Source organism: Phocoena phocoena, chromosome 10 (assembly GCF_963924675.1).
Source record: "Phocoena phocoena chromosome 10, mPhoPho1.1, whole genome shotgun sequence".
Lineage (NCBI taxonomy): Eukaryota > Metazoa > Chordata > Mammalia > Artiodactyla > Phocoenidae > Phocoena > Phocoena phocoena.
Window position 1 is genome coordinate 63,288,681 of NC_089228.1, and position 22,612 is coordinate 63,311,292.

The 22,612-nt window shown below is 36.7% G+C and overlaps 1 protein-coding gene across 1 annotated transcript in view; it reads right to left on the reverse strand.

Moving 5' to 3' along the window:
- TINAG (tubulointerstitial nephritis antigen) overlaps nucleotides 1-22,612 on the reverse strand; it is a 94,617-nt gene that overhangs the window by 25,337 nt on the left and 46,668 nt on the right. Inside the window, exon 9 of the mRNA XM_065885389.1 lies at nucleotides 11,922-12,045. Coding sequence (XP_065741461.1) covers nucleotides 11,922-12,045 — 124 coding nt within the window. The remainder of the gene's footprint in view (nucleotides 1-11,921; nucleotides 12,046-22,612) is intronic.

Sequence of the window (22,612 nt, forward strand, 5' to 3'; positions counted from 1 at the left end):
TAAACATTGAAAAAATGAGAGCAATGCAGCAATGTGAATACCATGTAATATTAAAATAAAGTGGTAGAAATTGAATGATAGACAGTGTGTATTTTGAACAGAGCACCTCAGAATCAAACCTTAATAAATTTATGTAAGAATTTAATAAGCTATAAAAAATGCATTTCAAAGAGTAAGGAAGGAACGGATTATTCATTATGTGGTCTTGATGCTTTTAGCTCAGAGTCTGGAGGAAAAAATTAGATCATCACCACACATCATCACCCAAATATCTTCCAGATAGATCTTTGACTTAATTACTTTAGAAATAGAACTTTAAAAATTTAGAATAAAAGTTAAAGTATTGCCCAGGTCAAAATCATTAAAAATAAATTTATGAGGCCAACAATAAACTGGGGTTTAGTCTTAAAAACGAAGACTCTGTTAGAAAAGCAAATAAAGAGCAAGAATAATAAGTTCACAGTAGAGGAAATGCAAAGGCTTAACTAACATCCTAGTAACCTTTACTCCAGGGTCATTTCCTACTTTAGTCCTGACTTGTACGTTCTCTAATGCACCTGCATGCTCTTAGGTGAGGTTCCCCTCCTCTATGCTCTCTAACACTTTGATTCCATCTGTGTAAAACCAATGCACTTACATTATATGGGTTTTTTGTTTGTTTGTTTGTTTTAATTCTTGTAGATCAGTCAAGATGGCAGAGGAGAGAGACCCTGAGCTCACCTCCTCTCACATTGTATATTTACAGGGCTGTTCTCACTACTAGATCAAAAACTCTTCCAGGCCAGGCCAGTGTATGAACATGGTTTCCCAGAGCTCAGGTCTGCCACGATGTGTCAGGGGAAGAAAGATTACTTTTCCTTTTTGAATGTTATTCAGTATGTACTACTTTCTTTATAGCAGAAACTGTACAGTGGACCTAGTCTATTGAGATCCCATTTCTATTCTTTGGTGACAGTTTCTGCTCTCAAATTTACCCACATCTCAAAGTAGAATGACCCAGAACTAGGAGACTGAACTGAACTGAACATCACAGGATAGGAGGTAGAGAAATGCCACCTGGACACTTGGACCTTTCACTGTAAGCCAAACAATGTCGTTGTGAAGGCATATAAATTCATACAGAGATGATGGAGGACAGGGGGCGAGGGCAAACCCAGAGATGCTGAAGCAGTCAGACCAGGTGAGGCCCCAGGACAGGTTAGTAAATTATCATTAATAGCAGAATACCCCAAGACTGGGCTACCACTTAGTCTCAGTTTTCACTAGATTCCTCCTCACTCTACACTCAACCTATTTACCCTTTCCAATTCCTTAAGTAGGTAATATTCTCTCTCACTGTGAGACTGTCCATTTGCTGCTCACTTTTCCTGGGATATGCTCTTCTCTTGCCATGTGCCTTTAATAATTCCTACCTGCTTTACTCACCTCCACAGCAGGTGCTACCTCTTCCCACAAGTCTTCTCTGGCCCCAGAATTGGAGTTATGTGCCTTTCTATATGACTCACACCCTCACTACTCAATTTAAATTCCTATCCTATTTCCATCTCCACGCTTAAGACATTGTGCATCAGCACTGCTTGTTCCCCTCTGTCCCGCTCTGTCTCCTTCTCTGCCTCCCCCCCACCTTTCTATCTCTCTCTTCCACTTGCTTGAAAACAGGAGCAGGATATCTTTGCTATTGATATTCTTAATGTCTAGCACACTACATGATTGACACATATTACATACTGAAAAAAAAGTTTCTAATTGAAAAATTAGGCAAAGGTCTTTATGTGCAGATTAAAGATGTGTGGTCAAAGCAAGTGAGAATAGAATTTTTAAATAGGAAAAAAGGGATATATTTATTTTTACCCTAAGGACACTTTTACTAAAAGAAAAAATATAGCAGTTTCTTGAGAAAACCTAGGTGATAAATAAACATTGAGTGAATCTTGACACTGGACCTTCCTTGTTCCTATATATACGTGTGTGTGTGTATCTATATATATAATATTTATATAGAAATGTAGTATGGTTAAAAGAGTTATTTTGAAGTCAGAAGAACTTTAAAAGTTTTCTAAAACACTCTGTCTCTTATTTCTAGTAAAATGGAATACTAATTCCCACCTTATAAGGTTTTTTGAACAGGAGGATTGTGTGACAGTACTACTTCAGTGATTATGGATATAGTTGGTACCAAATGCATTTATTAATTGATTCAATCCTGTAAAGCAGTAATTCTTAGAATTTCCCAATGAAGATTCTCTAAAAACTGAACACAATCACAGAGGGCTTGGGAAATGTAGATCAAGTCAGCTCTCCACAAACTCAAATTTGTGTCTCTGTTTTTTTTTTTTTTCTCTTTAAAATTTATGCAAATTTGGAATTCTGCTCCAAACTATAGCTCTATTTGTTCTCATGTTATAATGTCACTGCCAAATCTTTTATACTTCCCAGCCGCATTTGCAGCTGGGTAGAGGCATGTGAATGAATTTTAGCCAAATGAATGTGAATGGACTTGTAAGTGCCATTTCTGAGTCAAGGCTTTAAAAGAAGTGAATTTAAGAAGCCCTGCTCATCCTCTTCTTCATTTTCCAGAGGCAGAATAAAATCAAAACATGTGACCCTAAGAGATGGCAGAGCAACAAGGTAGAAAGAGCTTGGAGTCCCTGAAACCATATGGAAGAAAGTGACCCCAAATCTAGGATCGCCCATCTTGAACTAGTATATGAATAAGAAATAAACTTTAAGATATTTGAATTATTAAATATTTTGAGTTTACTTATTTTAGCAGCTAGTGTTATTCAAGCCAGTGCACCCCAAGACCCAAATTAAATGTTTTTGCATTGTCTATACTAATTATCACATTTTTATTTTCTAAATAAGTGTAGTTGAAAGGTTTATTCTACTGTCTTGGACTTCACCATGCATTAAAAACCTCTAATTTAAACTTCTGCTTAGAACTTATCAATTTGCCAAGGGTTAAACATAACATAGCATGAAATTTCAGGCTTACCACTAGTGGTTATTCAGAAAAGAAGAAGGAAAAAAAGATGAATGGGGGAAAACAAGGGGTGGCCCCAATAAAGCTATGTTAAATAATTTATAATCTCACTAAAAAATGATTTAAGCTCCTGGAGTCCTTGCTGTTTATATGTTTAGACAATATGGGGAAAATATATGAGAAATTTAAATCTGAAGCATTATTTTTTAAATTGTTATTGAAATATAGTTGATTTGCAATGTTGTATTAGTACAGTAAAGTGATTCAGTTACACACACATATATATAAATATATAAATTCTTTTTTACGTTATTCAAACCAAATTTAATAAGTAGAAAAACCGTAATGTGAAACTTATTCTTTTTTGTTTAGCATTCTTTCACTACAATACATGAAGAACAAAGGCAAACATGAGAAATCAAAAACCTACAAGCAAACAAAATCAGAGAATATTTATGAAAAAAAGTACAATATTCACAGTTGTAAGTCATTTTCCTGATTTTATGCTACTTATTAGTAACTAAGAAGAGCTATGATTGATTTTGTATCAGTTTTTGACAAACTACGAGCCTAGAGTGGCACTTATTTTTGTAAATAAAGTTTTATTGGGACTTGGCCACATCTAATTCATTTACTTATTATCTGTGGCTTCTCTGGAGTTCTAATGACAGAGTTTATTTGCAGGAGGAATTTATGCCTTGCCAAGCCTAAAATATTTTTAAAAATTTTTATTGGCATATTGATTTACCTTGTTCTGTTAGTTTCAGGTGTACAGCAAAGTGAATCAGTTATACATACACATATATCCACTCTTCTTTTTTTTTTAGATTCTTTTCCCACATAGGCCATTACAGAGAATGCTGTACATATACAGCAGGTTCTTATTATTTATCTATTTTATATATGGTAGTGTTTATATGTCAGTCCCAATCTCCCAATTTATCCCTTCCTCCCATCCCCTGGTAACCATAAGTTTGTTTTCTGCATTCATAACTCTACTTCTATTTTGTAAATAAATTCATTTGTACCCTTTTATTAGATTCCACATATAAGCGATATCATATGATATTTGTCTGTGTCTGACTTACTTCACTCAGTATGGCGATGTCTAGGTTCATTTGTTGCTGCAGATGGCATTATTTTGTTCTTTTTTATGGCTAATATTCCTTTGTATATATGTACCACATCATCTTTATCCATTCCTCTGTTGATGGCCACTTATATATATTCTTTTTTTAATTCTCTTCCATCATAGGTTATTACAAGACAAAGCATTATTTTTATAGTCTCTGGGGGCAACTATCTTTAAATGGATAGATAGATAGATGATAGATACATAGATACATACATACATAGATGATAGATAGACCGGTATCAAACATTTAGGATCTAAAAGCAGACAATGAATATTACAAGATAATTAGGCACTAACATATAAAATTATGACTTAGTCACTCTCTACCACTGTATTCATAATCTTTAAAATATTACCTCATTATTACATGATTACTTTTCTCTCATAAACAATAAAAAGATTAAAAATCTAAAAAGTAAGAAAAATAAGTTAGACAATCATAAAAATCACAGCGATTAGAATCACCGTGGTCTCTAGTCCAATGATTTTTCTATTTTCTTTGAATCCATCAACCCTCTCTTTTCATCAGGTTTATTAAGCTTTCACCATCTCAGCAACACTTAGGTCAATACTCATACCCTAAACCCCTTGTTTTTCTGACTCCTCATTGCACCCATCTGGAAAACTGTCCATCTTGTATGAACTCAATTGCCCACTTCTCTTTGCATCCACCCAAGTGGCTGACTACAACTGCAGAAAGCACATACAAGAGGGCAGAATGGTGCCATTAGCAACACGAGGCAATTCCTGTAGGTAGGTTCCTGGGGCAACTCCCTCACCTAAACATCCAGAGGACGATTGCAAACCACCTCTATTCTCAAATTTCTGATCATGTATCCTCCCACCACCTCTTCCCTCTACAGATAACCTTACCTCCTGCTTCCTGGAGATTATAAAAAAGAAGAAATCTGATAGGAATTTTCCTCAACCTACCACTACGTTAAATGCTAAAAGTTTTATTTAACCTCCTCTCTTCCTCCTCTTCTGATAAAATAGACTTGTAACTCAGTCTTTCTCTAAGACCAATGTCTTCACAGACTCTGGATCCCAACCTTACAGTTTCCCAGTTTTCTCGAAATCTTACACTAGCCACTTTTGGGATGAATTGGGAGATTGGGATTGACATATATACACTAATATGTATAAAATAGATAACTAATAAGAACCTGCTGTATAAATAAATAAATAAAATTTTAAAATAAATAAATTAAAATAAAAAAAAAAAAACCTCACTGGTCTCTCCTTCTTTTTGTAGACTCATCATTTTCTAGCCAGTCATGAAATACTGGATTTTCCCATGGCTTAACCTCAATCAGTCTTTCTTTTTTTCTTATTCTGTTCAGTACCATCCATCTTCAACCCTTGTCTCTACTATGACCTTGAGATCAGTATATCTACCTGTCTTCTCTGACATCTATCGGCATTTTTATGTCTCAAAGACATCTTGAAATTACCAGACCCAATAGTGAATGCCTTCCCCACTTTGTTGTCCACCTCGATTCCAAATCCATATCCCTTCTTCCAGCTTTTCTCTTTAAATATTTCATGATCCACCCATATCTCCCTAACTCTTTCACTATCTTACCAGGTCCAGGCTGTTGTCTTCTACTAGAATTACCACCATTTGCCTTTTATATCACATTCTTTATAGTTAAAGCAATCTTTTAAAAAATACAAAGAAAGATCATGCCACTTTCCTATTTAAATCTCTTCAGTGGCTTCCCTTTGCTCTTAAGATCCTTAGTGAAATACTTAACATCCTTGACTAAATTCTGTAAACTGGTCTACAAGTCCTTGCCTTCCAAGATTCAGCAAACACAGCATTCTTTACATTCATATAGTGTTTTGTATCCTTCTGACCACAGGGCCTTTACACAAGCTGCTCCCTTTGCCTGCTGCTAAGCAACCTATAAATCTCAGCTCATACTTTTCTTCCTCAAGGACATTTGGTGGATCCTCAAGTCTAGATCAAGTACTTTTTTTCTTTTATTTATTTATTTATATTTATTTGGTTGCACCACGTCTTAGTTGTGTTAGGCAGCCTCCTTAGTTGTGGCATGTGGGCTCCTTGGTTGTGGTATGTGAACTCAGTTGCAGCATGCGTGTGGGGTCTAGTTCCCTGACCAGGGATCAAACCTGGGCCCCCTGCATTGGGAGCACAGAGTCTTACCCACTGCACCACCCGGGAAGTCCCTAGATCAAGTATTAAACATCCTCTTACCACTTTCTACCTTGCCTTTTTGAAATGTGGCATAACTTTACATTTTTGTGTGTTTTGGGTTAATATCTAGTTGCACTGTGACGGCAAGGACTTTTTTTTTTTCTCATCATGCCTACTACTCAGCACAGCACCAGGAACAACATGGGTTTTCTTTGAATTTTTGTTGAATATATAGAAAAGAGAAATATATAATTCATTCTATTTGTGCCCAATTTTAAGTCACATTATGGGTTTGCATCACAGTTTACAGAAATCTCTGACTTGAATCCTTAATGATTTACTCAAACCAAATAAATGTCTTCACAGTCATTTATTGGAAACATGCCCAGTTTCTATCACTTTGCAACATTTTAAATTTATTTTGGGGTGTTTGGTTTAATTAAAAAAACTGCAATTCTCATTCATAATCTACTTGAAAACATTTTTGTTATTCTTTCCTCTGTTCTTCTCAGACTGTTTTAATGTTTACTTTCCTTTTGGCCTCCATTTCCCAGTTGTTTGTCTTCTCTCTCTCTGAGTCACTACTCAATACTTATGCATTAAAAATTTGATATTTTTGACACCAGACACACACAACCAAACTTTAGCACCAAAACTCTGGCCTTTTATAAAATACTATTGTATTTGCCTAACAGCTATATATCAATTTGTAGAATATAAATTTGATGAAGACCAGGATCTGTGTCTATTTTGTTTCCTGATGTATCCCTACTTCTAAAACCACATCTGGAAGATAGAGGTACTCAATAAATGTTTGCTGAATAAATAAACTTTCACATAAAACATTATTGAATGATGGCAAAAATATGTCCTAAAATGATTTTATTGTTCTCTTCTGTAAAGATAGACTCAATCCTCAATAAAATTCTGTGATACAAGCAGGATTGACAGTGATTTATCCCCATTATTTCCCTTAATTTTCTAAAATGTCTGACTGCTAGTATTTTTTTTTTTTCATTTGTCATAGTGGTAATTCCTGGAATCATATACAAAAGTAAATGGCTTTAATGCATTTCTTTATAAACTTCCGAGTGAGGGTTTCAAGAAAGCTCAGAACATTTGGTGGACAGGGACACAAGATGAACTGCAATGTATAAAGAGATGTGGAATAGAACCATAACATAAAGAACATTGGCCACGATGAAAATCTTATATATCATATTTTTTTATTATATGACACTCTTTTTTCCCCACATTTTAGCATCTCAAAAATTGAAATCAATCTAACAATCAATGGAGTTGTTTAGTATAATTGGTAATATTTTATTCTTATTATTGGTATATAAAATAATGCCATGTTTCAAAACATCTGGCATTTTTAATTCAATTAAATGCTTTTATGACTTCAGTATCCATAACGGGGGTAGACAGAGGTTATGGAAAGAGAAGAGAGAGGAGTGAACTAAAATTATGAGGAACAAAGAAAGGCATTACAAATGTATATCTACCTATCACTATTCTGTGTTTTATATATGTAAAACCCTATATGTATGGAAATATATGCCAGAAGCAGTTGTGAATGTCTCTATGTTATTCCCTAAACTCCTTAAGAGCAGGACTATGTATTAGTCCTCCTTGTATTCCCCAGTGATGAGCATTCAATAGAAGTTTAAATTTATTTGTTCAAGTAAGTTAAATCTAATAACTTTGCCTTTAACAGAATGGACAGCAAATAGAATTTGTTGCGATAATTTGTAAAGTACTTCTATGAAGTACATTAAGCTCTCTGATAAGGAACATTAACTTACTTGGGCTATTTGATTCCTCTCTAATTCACTGATGCATTCATTTTCTAAATACAGTAATTACCAAATCAGGAATTACTAATAGAGAAATGAATTAAAATCTACTGCTCCAGGGCATTTAACAATGCCTAGGGGACCTAAAATATTTCTGAAAAATAAACAAATTCTCCAGAAGTTGCTTGCCTACTAGCAGAATTAACCTTGTTAATTGTCACACATGTGAGGTAATTTTATAAATGTCTCAATCTTCTAAGAGTTTATAAAAGTGAACACATTACTGCAACTGACACACTGTACACAGAAAATATACAAACAGTGCAGAGTGATTAAATAGAAACACATTCATAATTTGTTCAACCTCAACATGAATAAATTTAGAAGTAGAATGAAGAAAACATGACCAGCGTGTTTAAATACATGATAGAGATGATAAAGGATCAGTTCTGATAAATCAAGGAAGGCACCACATCAATGTTGCCATTTCCAGAGTTCTCTGAATGATAGGAAAAATTATTTCAATTACCAAGTGTGTGGGAAAAATTTTTTCCAAATCATGGATACTACTAGAGAAAACAACAATTGATAATGAAACATACATAGGAAGGAGGGGTTTAGAAGAAATATAACTTTCAAACTGAAGGAAAACAGAACTCAGGTGGCACTGAATTCCCAGTTCCAGTGGCAGTACAAAGGCATTCTTATTCCATTTGCCTTCCTGAAAAGTCACTGAACAGCTAAGAAGGGGAAAACAAAATAAAACGAAACAAGTTTTAAAACCTCAGTAGTACCTTCCTTCTATCTTTAGTAAACCAGGCAAACAGCCACAATCCACCCCCCAAAAAACAATAAACAACTTTGAGGAATAATGGGAAAAATCACATTTTGTTCTGTATCAAAGCAAAAGTAGATTCTGAGAACAAGACTCACCGCAACCCTCTCCCTCCCCCTCTAGACCTGAATAGGAATTTTTTCCCTTTAAAAGTATGTGGGACAATCCAGAACTACTCCCTCAAGCTGTTTATAGCAAAAGCCATGAGCAAGGCTAGGTGAACAGACTGTCAGTCCCTCCCCATCCTACCCTGGGGGGATCAGCTGAAGAAGAAGTCACACTGGGAGCCCACTGGGCTGCCCAAGTCCTGGCCAAGCCACCAGGGGCAATGGTTGAAAGATGAAGGTGAAGCAAAAAGGAAAGGCAAAGGGTAGCACATAGCAGCAAAGACCACTGGAGGGCGTTTATTTTGAGTCCCACAAAGCTCTCTGGGCTGAGAAATAGGGGCAGAGTTGATCAGATGAGTGTGGGTCCAAGAATTACAAATCAATTGAAGCTGAGCAACTGCCTCATTGAAAGATGAGTATCGGGCTAGAACTAGTATAGAGTATGCTAAAAAAAAAAATTCATTATTTGAATAGAAGAAGCATGAGGTGTATGAAGGACCAGAATTGTATGCTTTGGCTACTTCAGCCAATAATATAGACACCTGCTCTCAAGGAGCTTCGTTCTAGTAAGGGAGACAGACAATACACAATCATCAAAAGCTAATTAAATTAGTATGTTAGAAAGTGATCATTGTTATGGAAACAATTTTAAATAGATCAGGTGAGGGGGATCAGAGGTGCTGAAGCAGAAGTCAGGTGGCAGTAGTAAATAGGACAGTCAGGGATGCCACGCTGAGAAGATGAGATCTATGCAAAGACTAGATGGAGACACAGACACTAAGGAATCAGATGTCTGATACAGGATCAGTGTAGGCACAGGGAAAGACTCTGGGTGTGGGTGTCTGAAACATAATGGAGCAGGAGATCAGGAAGAACAAGGTACAGGTGAAAAGAAATTGAGATCAGATCACTTTCTTACTTTCTATTGTAGGGTTCTGATCAAAGGAGTGATGAAATCTGATTAATGCTCTAAAAGAACACACTGATTTCTCTGTTGAGAATAGACTGTCCAGAGCAAACTTAAATGCAAAAGGAGCTGTTAGAAGCTTCTCCAGTAACCCATGTACAAAATGATGGGTAATGGTGGTTCAGGCAAGGGTGGAGATAATTTAGATGGTGAAAAGTGGTTGGATTCTGGATATAAGTTAAAAGAACCAACGGAGTTTCCAACATCTTAAGAGTGAGTGGCAAGGAGAATAAAGGATGATTCTAAGGTTTCCAGTGAGAGCACATGGAAGGATGGTATGGTCATCAGCTAAGAAGGAGACGGTAGATGCTGTGTAGTAAGCGTAAAGGGGGAGATCAGGGGTTCCGTTCTGGAAGCACTGAATGTGAGCCATCCACTAGGTACCCAGGTGGAGGTGTCCAGGAGACCTTGGAATGGATGAGTCTGGAGGTCAGGATCAGGTCTGGGCTGGAGATATAAATTCAACCAGTGTCAGGGTTCGATGGGACTCAAAGCCAGGATGAGCTCAGAGACCGATGACTTCACCAGGAAATAAGTGAGGGGAGAAGGGACTAAGACCTCAGTCTGGGGCTCTCCAACATGCAGTATGGAAGTACAGAAAAAGGAAAAAGAAGAGCAAAGAACCTTGAAAAGTCATGGCAGTGAGGAAAATCCAGAAGGAGAGGACAGGTAGGTGTGTATTCTGACAGATGAATATAACAATGGGGATGTCGCTGAGAACCTTGACCCAGGTACTGTTGTGAAGAGGAGGAAGAAAGTAAAAAAAAATGACTGGAGAGGTTTAAGAAAAAATGGGCAGAGAAAAAGTGAAGAAAGTGAGTACAGACGAGTCTCGCTAAGAATTTACTGTATGGAAAGAACATAAAAGGAATGTAGAGGAAGTGAAGAGGAGAGAAAATTTTTTTGTTGTTTTGTTTGTTTTTCATAATATCTGAGAAATAATGGCACATTTGTATGGTGGGAAAAATAAAATTGATTACAGAGAAGAAAACGGGAAAATTGCCTCTGAATATTCTTGAATATGGAGAGAGGTTGAGGTCTACACTATAGCAAGAGGGGTTTAGATAGGATCAGAGAAGGTTCAACTCTGTGAAAAGTGGGAAGAAAGGGAGGAGTACTTATGGGAAGAGCGTGTGATGCTGGGAGCTGTTTCCTGATTGTTTGAATTTCTTTGGTGAAATACAATGCAAGGTAAGAGCACAAGGTCACATTATTGGTGATTCAAGATAAAAGGAAAATTTTTGAGATCATCACCTGAAGAGTGGGACAGTAAGCATTTCATCTGAAGTGGAATGAGACATGGGAAAGCTTGGAGACCGGGCACAGTCAGAATGAGATTGAAAAAGTGGTCCCCAAGGACAACACTCTCTGAGTAATGTCTATTTGTGAGATGACTTACTCTTGAAATGCAACCAAATTTTGAACCTCTTTCTTGCTCTTGCAGAGCTGAATGTATTTGACCTACAAATTTGATAAATTTCATTTCTACAATTCTCACATAAATATAAAAAGTAATCTTACATTGAATGAAAGGTGACCCTACCCTCTCTTCTTGCTTAATCTCTACCATTTGTTATTCCATCCAAAACCTTCTCCCCAAACCCTGATACACCGTGGTTTTGTACCCTTTCCTCGATTATTCCATATGCAGAATCTATTCCAGTAATCAATGTCCCTTACCCATAGAACAGATTCTTAGGATGGATTCCCAAGTAAGTGAGAGACAGAATTACCTTTCCCAAAATATTGAGTTACTTTTCCACCAGACTTTAAAATACTGACTAAACTAATGTCAATCCTTTTATAATTTTTAATTTGTATGAGAATCTCTCATACCAAGAGGAACTCCAGAACCTAAATGCACACTACATACTCTTATTTTCAGTTTTATTTTCCAAAAGCATTCAATGAAGATTTTTAAGAAAGTGACTTACCCAGTGAGTTTGACTGCATGTGTATGAAGCTTTTGATATTTTTCTGATTCTTCATTTGTGCCGGTAACATGTCTATATATCCCTTTCTTATAATTAAAGAAATCCTCATGGACTTGCATTATGGCTAAAATACAACACAACAGGATAAATGACACAGTTTTAAACCATTATCTTTAAACACTTCCAGAAATTCTCACAGAACAGTCAATGAGAAAATTGCCAGGGGTAGAATCTAACAAGGAATTTTGCAATTCAGCCTAATTTTCTTTCCTACTTAATTGGCTGCAATATTTTCTTGTTCTCTTATAAAAATAACTTTTAGCTACTTAGAATATTACTTAAGGTCACATTATACTTTTAGAATGCCATCTATTTTTTTTAATAAATCTTTGTTGGAGTATAATTGCTTCACAATACCATGTTAGTTTCTGTTGCACAAAAAATTGTATCAGCCATATACATACACATGTCTCCATATGCCCTCCCTCTTGACCCTCCCTTCCATCCTCCCTATCCCACCCCTCTAAGTCATGGCAAAGCACTGAGCTGATCTCCCTGTGCTTTGCTGCTACTTCCCACCAGCCAACTATTTTATATTCAGTAGTGTATATATGTCGATGCTACTCTCACTTCACCCCAGCTTTGCCCTCCCACCCCATGTCATCAAGTCCATTCTCTATGTCTACCTCTTTGTCCCTGTCCTACAACTAAGTTCATCAGTACCATTTTTTTTTTTTTTTTAGATTCCATATATATGCATTACCATACAGTATTTGTTTTTCTCTTTCTGACTTACTTCACTTTGTATGACAGACTCTAGGACCATCCACCTCACTACAAATAACTCAATTTCATTTCTTTTTATGGCTGAATAATATTCCTTTGTATATATGTGCCCCATCTTCTTCATCCATTCATCTGTTGATGGACATCTATGTTGGCTCCATGTCTTAGCCATTGTAAATAGTGCTGCAATGAACATTGTGGTGCATGTCTCCTTTTGAATTATGGTTTACTCAGGGTATATACCCAGCAGTGAGATTGCTGGTCATATGGTAGTTCTATTTTTACTTTTTTAAGGAACCCCCATACTGTTTACCATAGTGGTTGTATCAATTTACATTCCCACCAACAGTGTAGGAGTGTTCCCTTTTCACCACACTCATTCCAGCACTTATTCTTTCTAGCTTTTTTGATAATGGCCATTCTGACTGGTGTGAGATGATACCTCATTGTAGTTTTGATTTGCATTTCTCTAATAATTAGTGATTAGCATCTTTTCATGTGCCTCATGGATATCTGTATGTCTTCCTTGGTGAAATGTCTATGTAAGTCTTCTGCCCACTTTTTAACTGGATTGTTTGGTTTTTTGATATTGAGCTCCATGAGCTGTTTGTATATTTTGGAAATTAATCTTTTGCCAGTTGCCTCAGTTGCAAATATTTTCTCCCATTCTGACGTTTTTCTTTTTGTCTTGTTTATGGTTTCCTTTGCTGTGCAAAAGCTTTTAAGTTTAATGATGTTCCATTTGTTTATTTTTGTTTTTATTTCCATTACTCTAGGAGGTGGGTCAAAAAAGATCTTGTTGTGGTTTATGTCAAAGAGGGTTTTTCCTGTTTTCCTCTAAAAGTTTTATAGTGTCCAGTCTTACATTTAAGTCTTTAATCCATTTGGAGTTTATTTTTGTGTATGGTGTTAGGTGGTGTTCTAATTTCATTCTTTTACATGTAGCTGTCCAGTTTTCCCAGCACCACTTATTGAATAGGCTGTCTTTTCTCCATTGTATGTTCTTGCCTCCTTTGTCATAAATTAGGTGTCCATATGTGTGTGGGTTTATCTTTGGGCAGTCTATCCTGTACCATTGATCTATATTTATGTTTTTCAGCCAGTACCATATTGTCTTGATTACTGTAGCTTTGTGGTATAGTTTGAAGTCAGAGAGCCTGATTCCTCCAGCTCCGTTTTTCTTTGTCAAGATTGCTTTGGCAATTTGAGGTCTTTTCTGTTTCCATATGAATTGTAAGATTTTTTTGTTCTAATTCTGTGAAGAATGCCATTGGTACTTTGATAAGGATTGCATTGAATCTGTAGATTGCTTTGGGTAGTATAGTCATTTTCACAATATTGATTCCTCCAATCCAAGAACATGGTATATTTCTCCATCTGTTTATGTCATCTTTGATTTCTTTCATCAATGTTCTATAGTTTTCTGAGTACAAGTCTTTTGCCTCCTTAAGCAGGTTTATTCCTAGGTATTTTATTCTTTCTGTTGCAATGGTAAATGGGAGTGTTTCCCTAATTTCTCTTTCTGATTTTTCATTGTTGGTGCATAGGAATGGCAGAGATTTCTGTGCATTAATTTTGTATCCTGCAACCTTACCAAATTCATTGATTAGTTCTAGTAGTTTTCTGGGGGCATCTTTAGGATTTTCTCTGTATAGTATCATGTCATCAGCAAATAGTGACAGTTTTAATTCCTCTTTTCCAATTTGTATTCCTTTTATTTCTTTTTCTTCTCTGATTGCCATGGCTGGGACTTCCAAAACTATGTTGAATAATAGTGGTGAGAGTGGACATCCTTGGCTTGTTCCTGATCCTAGTGGAAATACTTTCAGTTTTTCACCATTGAGTATGATGCTCACTGTGGGTTTGCCATATATGGCCTTTATTATGTTGAGGTAGGTTCCCTCTATGCTCACTTTCTAGAGAGTTTTTTTCATAAATGGTATTGAATTTAGTCAAAAGCTTTTTCTGCATCTATTGAGATGATCATATGGTTTTTATTCCTTAATTTGTTAATGTGGTGTATCACATTGATTGACTTGTGTCTATTGAAGAATCCTTGCATCCCTGGGATAAATTCCACTTGATCATGGTGTATGATCCTTTTAATGTGCTGTTGGATTCTGTTTGCTAGTATTTTGTTGAGGATTTTTGCATCTATGTTCATCAGTGATATTGGTCTATAATTTTCTTTTTTGTGATATCTTCTTCTGGTTTTAGTGTCAGGGTGATGGTGGCTTCATTGAATGGACTTGGGAGTGGTTCTCCCTGTGCAATTTTTTGGAAGAGTTTGAGAAGTGTCACTGTTAGCTCATCCCTAAATATTTGATAGAATTTGCCTGTGAAGCCATCTGGTCTTGGATTTTTGTTTGTTGGAAGATTTTTAATTATGGTTTCAATTTCATTACTTGTTATTGGTCTGTTTATATTTTCTAATTCTTCCTGGTTCAGTCTTGGAAAATTGTATCTTTCCAAGAACTTGTCCATTTCTCCATGGTTGTCCATTTTATTGGCATATAGTTCTTTATAGTAGTCTCTTATAATCCTTTGATTTCTACAGTGTCAGTAGTGATTTCCCCTTTTTCATTTCTAATTTTATTGATTTGCATCCTCTCCCTTTTTTTCTTAATGAGTCTGGCTAAGGGTCTATCAATTTTGTTTATCTTCTCAAAAACGAGCTTTTAGTTTTATTGATCTTTGCTATTGTTTTCTTTGTTTCTATTTCATTTATTTTTGCTCTGATCTCTGTTCTTCCCTTCTCTTGACTTTGGATTTTCTTTGTTCTTCTTTCCCTAGTTGTTTTAAGTGTAGGGTTACATTGTTTATTTGTGATTTTTCTTGTTTCTTGAGGTGAGATTGAATTGCTATAAACTTCCCTCATAGAACTGCTTTTGCTGCGTCCCATAGGTTTTGGGTCATCATGTTTTCATTGTCATTTGTTTCTATGTATTTTTAAAATTTCTTCTTTGATTTCTTCAGTGATCTCTTGGTTATTTAGTAGTGCACTATTTAGCCTCCAGGTATTTGGTTTTTTTACAGTTTTTTTCCTGCAATTGATTTCCAATCTCATAAAGTTGTAGTCAGAAAAGATGCTTGATATGATTTCAATTTTCTTAAATTTTCTGAGGCTTGAGTTTTGACCCAAGATATGATCCATCTTGGAGAATGTTCCATGTTCACTTGAGAAGAAAGTGTATTCTGACACTTTTGAGTGGAATGTTCTATAAATATCTATTAGTTCTATCTGGTCTATTGTGTCATTTAAAGCTTGTGTTTCCTTATTTATTTTCTGTTTGGATGATCTGTCCATTGGTGTAAGTGGGGTGTTAATGCCCCCTACTATTATTGTGTTACTGTCGATTTCTTCTTTCATGGTTGTTAGCATTTGCCTTATGTATTGGGGTGCTCCTATGTTGGGTGCATAAATATTTATAATTGTTATATCTTCTTGGATTGATCCTTTGATCATTATGTAGTTTCCCTCCTTATCTCTTGTAACAGTCTTTATTTTAAACTCTATTTTATCTGATATGAGTGTTGCTATTCCAGCTTTCTTTTGATTTCCATTTGCATGGAATATCTTTTTCCATCCCTTCACTTTCAGTCTGTATGTGTTCCTAGGTCTGCAGTGGGTCTCTTGTAGACAGCATATATATGGGTTTTGTTTTTGTATCCCTTCAGCCAGTCTGTGTCTTTTGGTTGGGACATTTAATCCATTTACATTCAAGGTTATTATCGGTATGTATGTTACTATTACAATTTTCTTCATTGTTTGGGGTTTGTTTTTGTGGGTATTTTTCTTCTCTTGTGTTTTCTGCTTAGAGAAGTTTCTTTATCATTTATTGTAAAGCTGGTTTGATGGTGCTGAATTCTCTTAGCTTTTGTTTGTCTGAAAAGCTTTTGACTTCTCTATCAAATCTGAAGGAGACCCTTGCTGGATAGAGTAATCTTGGTTGTAGATTTTTCTCTTTCATCACTTTAAGTATATCTTGCCACTCCCTTCTGGCCTGCAGAGTTTCCACTGAAAAATCAGCTGTTATCCTTATGGGGATTCCTTTGTATGTTAATTTTTGTTTTTCCCTTGTCATTTTTAATATTTTTTCTTGGAATTTAATTTTTGCTAGTTTGATTAATGTATGTCTTGCTGTGTTTTTCCTAGGGTTTATCCTTTATGTAACTCTGTGTGCTTCCTGGACTTGGGTGACTATTTCCTTTCCCATGTTAAGGAAGTTTTCCAGTATAATCTCTTCAAATATTTTCTCAGACCCTTTCTTTTTCTCTTCTTCTGGGACCCCTATAATTCAAATGTCAGTGCATTTAGTGTTGTCCCAGAGGTCTCTGAGCTTGTCTTCATTCTTTTTACTTTATTCTGCTCCTTGGCAGTTATTTCCACCATTTTGTCTTCCAGCTCACTTATTTGTTCTTCTGCCTCCATTATTCTGTTATTGATTCCTTCTGGTGTATTTTTCATTTCAGTTATTGTGTTGTTCACATTTGTTTGTTTGTTCATTAGTTCTTCTAGATCTTTGTTAAGCATTTCTTGTATTTTCTCAATCCATGCTTCCATTCTATTTCTGAGATTCTGGATCGTCTTTATTATCATTACTTTGAATTATTTTTCAGGTAGATTGCCTATTTCTCTTCATTTACTTGGTCTTATAGGTTTTTACCTTGCTCCTTCATCTGTGACATATTTTTTTGCCATCTAATTTTTTTTCTTTTTTTTTTTTTAATGAGTGTGATTGTGTTTCTGTCTTACTGCCTATTTGGTCTGAAGCTTCCAGCACTGGAGTTTCTAGGCTGTTGGGTAGAGCTGGGTCTTGGTGCTGAGATGAGGTACTCTGTGAGAACTCTCTCCAATGAATATTCCCTGGGATCAGAGGTTCTCTGTTAGTCCAGTAGTTCAGACTTGGAGCTCCCACCACAGGAGCTTCTCCCCAACCACAGGGTCATAAAACAAGATCCTGCAAGTTGTGTGGTGTGGCAAAAAAAAAAAAAAAAAGAGAGAGCAAGAGAAATAACAAAGTATAAAATTACAATCGGAAACAATAGGTATGTTTGAAAAACTTTAAAATAAAAATATAGATGAATCAATAATTGGAAGTTACATCAGTACCACAATAAAAAAAAAGAGGAGGAGGGAATGGAAAAACAAAAACTGGTGGGGGGAGAAAGGCCTTGGCTGTGGAAAGTGTGGCCTAAGCAAGGGTGAGGCTTGGGTATTGGGCGGGGCCAATGCTCAAGACCTACAGGGCTGGAAAAGGCCCTGGGAGATGTGGGGGGTGGGGCTTATGTTCAAGGAAAAAAAGGGGCCCAGGCATGCTACCCAGTACAGTCTCAGGGGGAGGGAACCTGACCTGGGGTGCTAGCAGGCTTCCTGGGCTCGAGAGGGCAGGACAAATGCTCTCCTCTCCTCTCCTGCTCCTCTGATCTGGGGTCTGGAAGGGTCCCTCCCGCCTGCCTCTCCTGATCTCCCCAGCCTCCCTCCTATGACCCCAGCTGGTGGGGGAGGGTGAGGGAAGGGGAGTTTCGAGGGAAAGGGACTGGGCAGGGAGCTCAGCAGGCTCCCCATGCCCGAGTGGGCCAGGCAATTGTCCTCTTCTTCTCCTGCAGGGCCTTTCTCACCTGACTCTCCTGATCTCCAAGAGGCCTGGATGGGGCTTTGGATGGGGGTGGGGGAAGCGGATTCAGAACTCAGCAGGCTTCACTACCCAAATGGACCAGGTGATTGCCCTCAGCTCCTCTCCCGCTCTTCCCAGAGAGTCCATCCCACCTGCTTCTCCTGATCTCTCTGGCCTCAGGCAGGCTGATCTTGTCTGGCCTCTATTTCTCCTCCACCTACAGTCCCCCTACGTCCTACCGGTTCATTTTGGAAGTCCTCCCATCTCCCTGGGGGTCAGAATCCCTGACCAGTGACCGGCAGACTAGTTACGACGAGACACTAGTTGTGAGGAGACACTAACTCTGCATCTTCCCACACCACCACCTTGACTCCTCACCCCACCATCATTTTTTTTTCCTCTTGCACACATTTTACTTTATTTTGAATTTTCTTTTATTTATTTTTTTATATAGCAGGTTCTTATTAGTCATCAATTTTATACACATCAGTGTATACATCTCAATCCCAATCACCCAATTAATCACACACACCCCACCCTCCATGGCTTTCCCACCCTTGGTGTCCATATGTTTGTTCTCTACATCTGTGTCTCAATTTCTGCCCTGCAAACCAGTTCATCTGTACAATTTTTCTAAGTTCCACATATATGCGTTAATATATGATATTTGTTTTTCTCTTTCTAACTTACTTCACTCTGTATGACAGTCTCTAGATCCATCCAAGTCTCAACAAATGACCAAATTTCGTTCCTTTTTATGGCTGAGTAATATTCCATTCTATATATTTACAACATCTTCTTTATCCATTCATCTGTCAATGGGCATTTAGGTTGCTTTCATGACCTGGCTATTGTAAATAGTGCGGCAATGAACATTGGGGTGTATGTGTCTTTTTGAACTACAGTTTTCTCTGGGTGCTGGGTCATATGGTAATTCTATTTTAGTTTTTCTTTTTTTTTTTTAATGGCTCGATTTTATTTTATTTTATTTATTTATTCTTTTTGCGGTATGCGGGCCTCTCATTGTTGTGGCCTCTCCCATTGCGGAGCACAGGCTCCGGACGCGCAGGCTCAGCGGCCATGACTCACGGGCCCAGCCGCTCCGAGGCATGTGGGATCTTCCCAAACCGGGGCACGAACCCGTGTCCCCTGCATCGGCAGGCAGACTCTCAACCACTGCACCAGCAGGGAAGCCCTATTTTAGTTTTTTAAGCAACCTTCATACTGTTCTCCATAGTGGCTGTATCAATTTACCTTCCCACCAACAGTGCAAGAGGGTTCCCTTTTCTCCACACCCTCTCCAGCATTTGTTGTTTGTAGGTTTTCCAATGATGCCTTTTCTAACCGGTGTGAGGTGATACCTAATTGTAATTTTGATTTGCATTTCTCTAATAATTAGTGATGTTGAGCAACTTTTCATGTGCTTCAGGCCATCTGTATGTCTTCTTTGGAGAAAATGTCTATTTAGGTCTTCTGCCCATTTTTGGATTAGGTTTTCTTTTTAAATATTGAGCTGCATGTGCTGTTTATATATTTTGGATATTAATCCTTTGTCCATTGATTCGTTTGCAAACATTATCTCCCATTCTGAGGGTTGTCTTTTCATCTTGTTTATGTTTTCCTTCGTTGTGCAAAAAGCTTTTAAGTTTCATTAGGTCTCATTTGTTTATTTTTGGTTTTATTTCCATTACTCTGGCAGGTGGATCAAAAAATATCTTGCTGTGATTTATGTCAAAGAGTGTTCTTCCTATGTTTTCCTCTAAGAGTTTTATAGTGTCTCATCTTACATTTAGGTCTTGAATCCATTTTGAGTTTATTTTTGTATATGGTGCTAAGGAGTGCTCTAACTTCATTCTTTTACATGTAGCTGTCCAGTTTTCCCAGCACCACTTATTGAAGAGACTGTCTTTTCTCCATTGTATATCCTTGCCTACTTTGTAATAGATTAGTTGACCTTGGTGCATGGGTTTATCTCTGGGCTTTCAATCCTGTTCCATTGATCTATATTCTGTTTTTGTGCCAGTACCATATTGTCTTGATTAATGTAGCTTTGTACTATAGTCTGAAGTCAGGGAGTCTGATTTCTCTAGCTCTGCTTTTTTTCTCTCAAGACTGCATTGGCTATTTGGGATCTTTTGTTTCTCCATACAAATTTTAAATTTTCTGTTCAAGTTCTGTAAAAAAAATGCCTTTGGTAATTTAATAGGGATTGCATTGAATCTGTAGATTGCTTTGGGTAGTATAGTCATTTTCACAATATTCATTCTTCCAAACCACGAATATCGTATATCTCTCCATCTACTGGTATCAACTTTAAATTCTTTAGGCAGTGTCTTATAGTTTTCTGCATACAGGTATTTTGTCTCCCTAGGTGGTTTATTCCTACGTATTTTATTCTTTTGTTGCAATGGTAAATGGGAGTGTTTCCTTAATTTCTCTTTCACATTTTTCATCATTAATATATAGGAATGCAAGAGATTTTTGTGCATTAATTTTGTATCCTGCAACTACCAAATTCATTGATTAGCTCTAGTAGCTTTCTGTGGCATCTTTAGGATTCTCTATGTATACTACCATGTCATCTGCAAACAGTGACACTTTACTTCTTCTTTTCCAATTTGTATTCCTTTCATTTCTTTTTCTTCTCTGATTGCCATGGCTAGGACTTCCAAAACTATGTTGAATAATAGTGGTGAGAGTGGACATCCTTGTCTTGTTCCTAATCTTAGAAGAAATGCTTTCAATTTTTCACCATTGAGTATGATGCTCGCTGTGGGTTTGCCATATATGGCCTTTATTATGTTGAGGTAGGTTTCCTCTATGCCCACTTTCTAGAGAGTTTTTATCATAAATGTTGCTGAACTTTGTCAAAAGCTTTTTCTGCATCTACTGAGATGATAATATGGTTTTTATTCTTCAATTTGTTAATATGCATATTACATTGATTGATTTGCGTATATTGAAGAATCGCATCCCTGGGATAAATCCCACTTGACCATGGTGTATAATCCTTTTAATATGTGGTTGGATTCTGTTTGCAAGTATTTTGTTGAGGATTTATGCATCTATATTCATAAGTGACATTGGTCTGTAATTTTCTTTTTTTATAGTATCTTTGTCTGGTTTTGGTATCAGGGTGATGGCGGCCTCATAGAATAAGTTTGAGAGTGTTCCTTCCTCTGGAATTTTTTGGAAGAGTTTGAGGAGGATGGGTGTTAGCTCTCCTCTAAATGTTTGATAGAATTCACCTTTGCAGCCATCTGGTCCTGGACTTTTGTTTGTTGGAAGATTTTTAATCATAGTTTCAATTTCATTACTTGTGATTGATCTGTTCATATTTTCTATTTCTTCCTGGTTCAGTCTTGGAAGGTTATACCTTTCTAGAATTTGTCCATTTCTTCCTGGTTGTCCATTTTATTGGCATAGAGTTGCTTGTAGTAGTCTCTTAGAATGCTCTGTATTTCTGCAGTGTCTGTTGTAACTTCTCCTTTTTCATTTCCAGTTTTATTGATTTGAATCCTCTCCCTCTTTTTCTTGGTGAGTCTGGCTAAAAGTTTATCAATTTTGTTTATCTTCTCAAAGAATAAGCTTTTAGTTTTATTGATCTTTGCTTTTGTTTTCTTTGTTTCTATTTCATTTATTTCTGCTCTGATCTTTATGATTCCTTTCCTTCTGCTAACTTTGCGCTTTGTTTATTCTTCTTTCTCTAGTTCCTTTAGGTGTAATGTTAGGTTGTTTATTTGAGATTTTTCTTGTTTCTTGAGGTAGGATTGTATAGGTATAACTTCCCTTTTAGAACTGCTTTTGCTGCATCCCTAAAGTTTTGGATCATCGTGTTTCCATTGTCATTTGTCTCTAGGTATTTTTCAATTTCCTCTTTGATTTCTTCAGTGATCTTTTGGTTATTTAGTAACGTATTGTTTAGCCTCCATGTGTTTGTGTTTTTTACATTTTTTTCCCTGTCATTGATTTCTAATCTCATAACATTGTGGTCATAAAAGATGCTTGATATGATTTCAATTTTCTTAAATTTACTGAGGCTTGATTTATGACCCAAGATGTGGTCTATCCTGGAGAATGTTCCGTACGCACTTGAGAAGAAAGTGTAACCTGCTGTTTTTGGATGGAATGTCCTATAAATATGAATTAAATCCATCTGGTCTATTGTGTCATTTAAAGCTTGTGTTTCCTTATTAATTTTCCGTTTGGATGATCTGTCCATTGGTGTAAGTGAGGTGTTAAAGCCCCCCACTATTATTGTGTTACTGTCAATTTCCTCTTTTATAT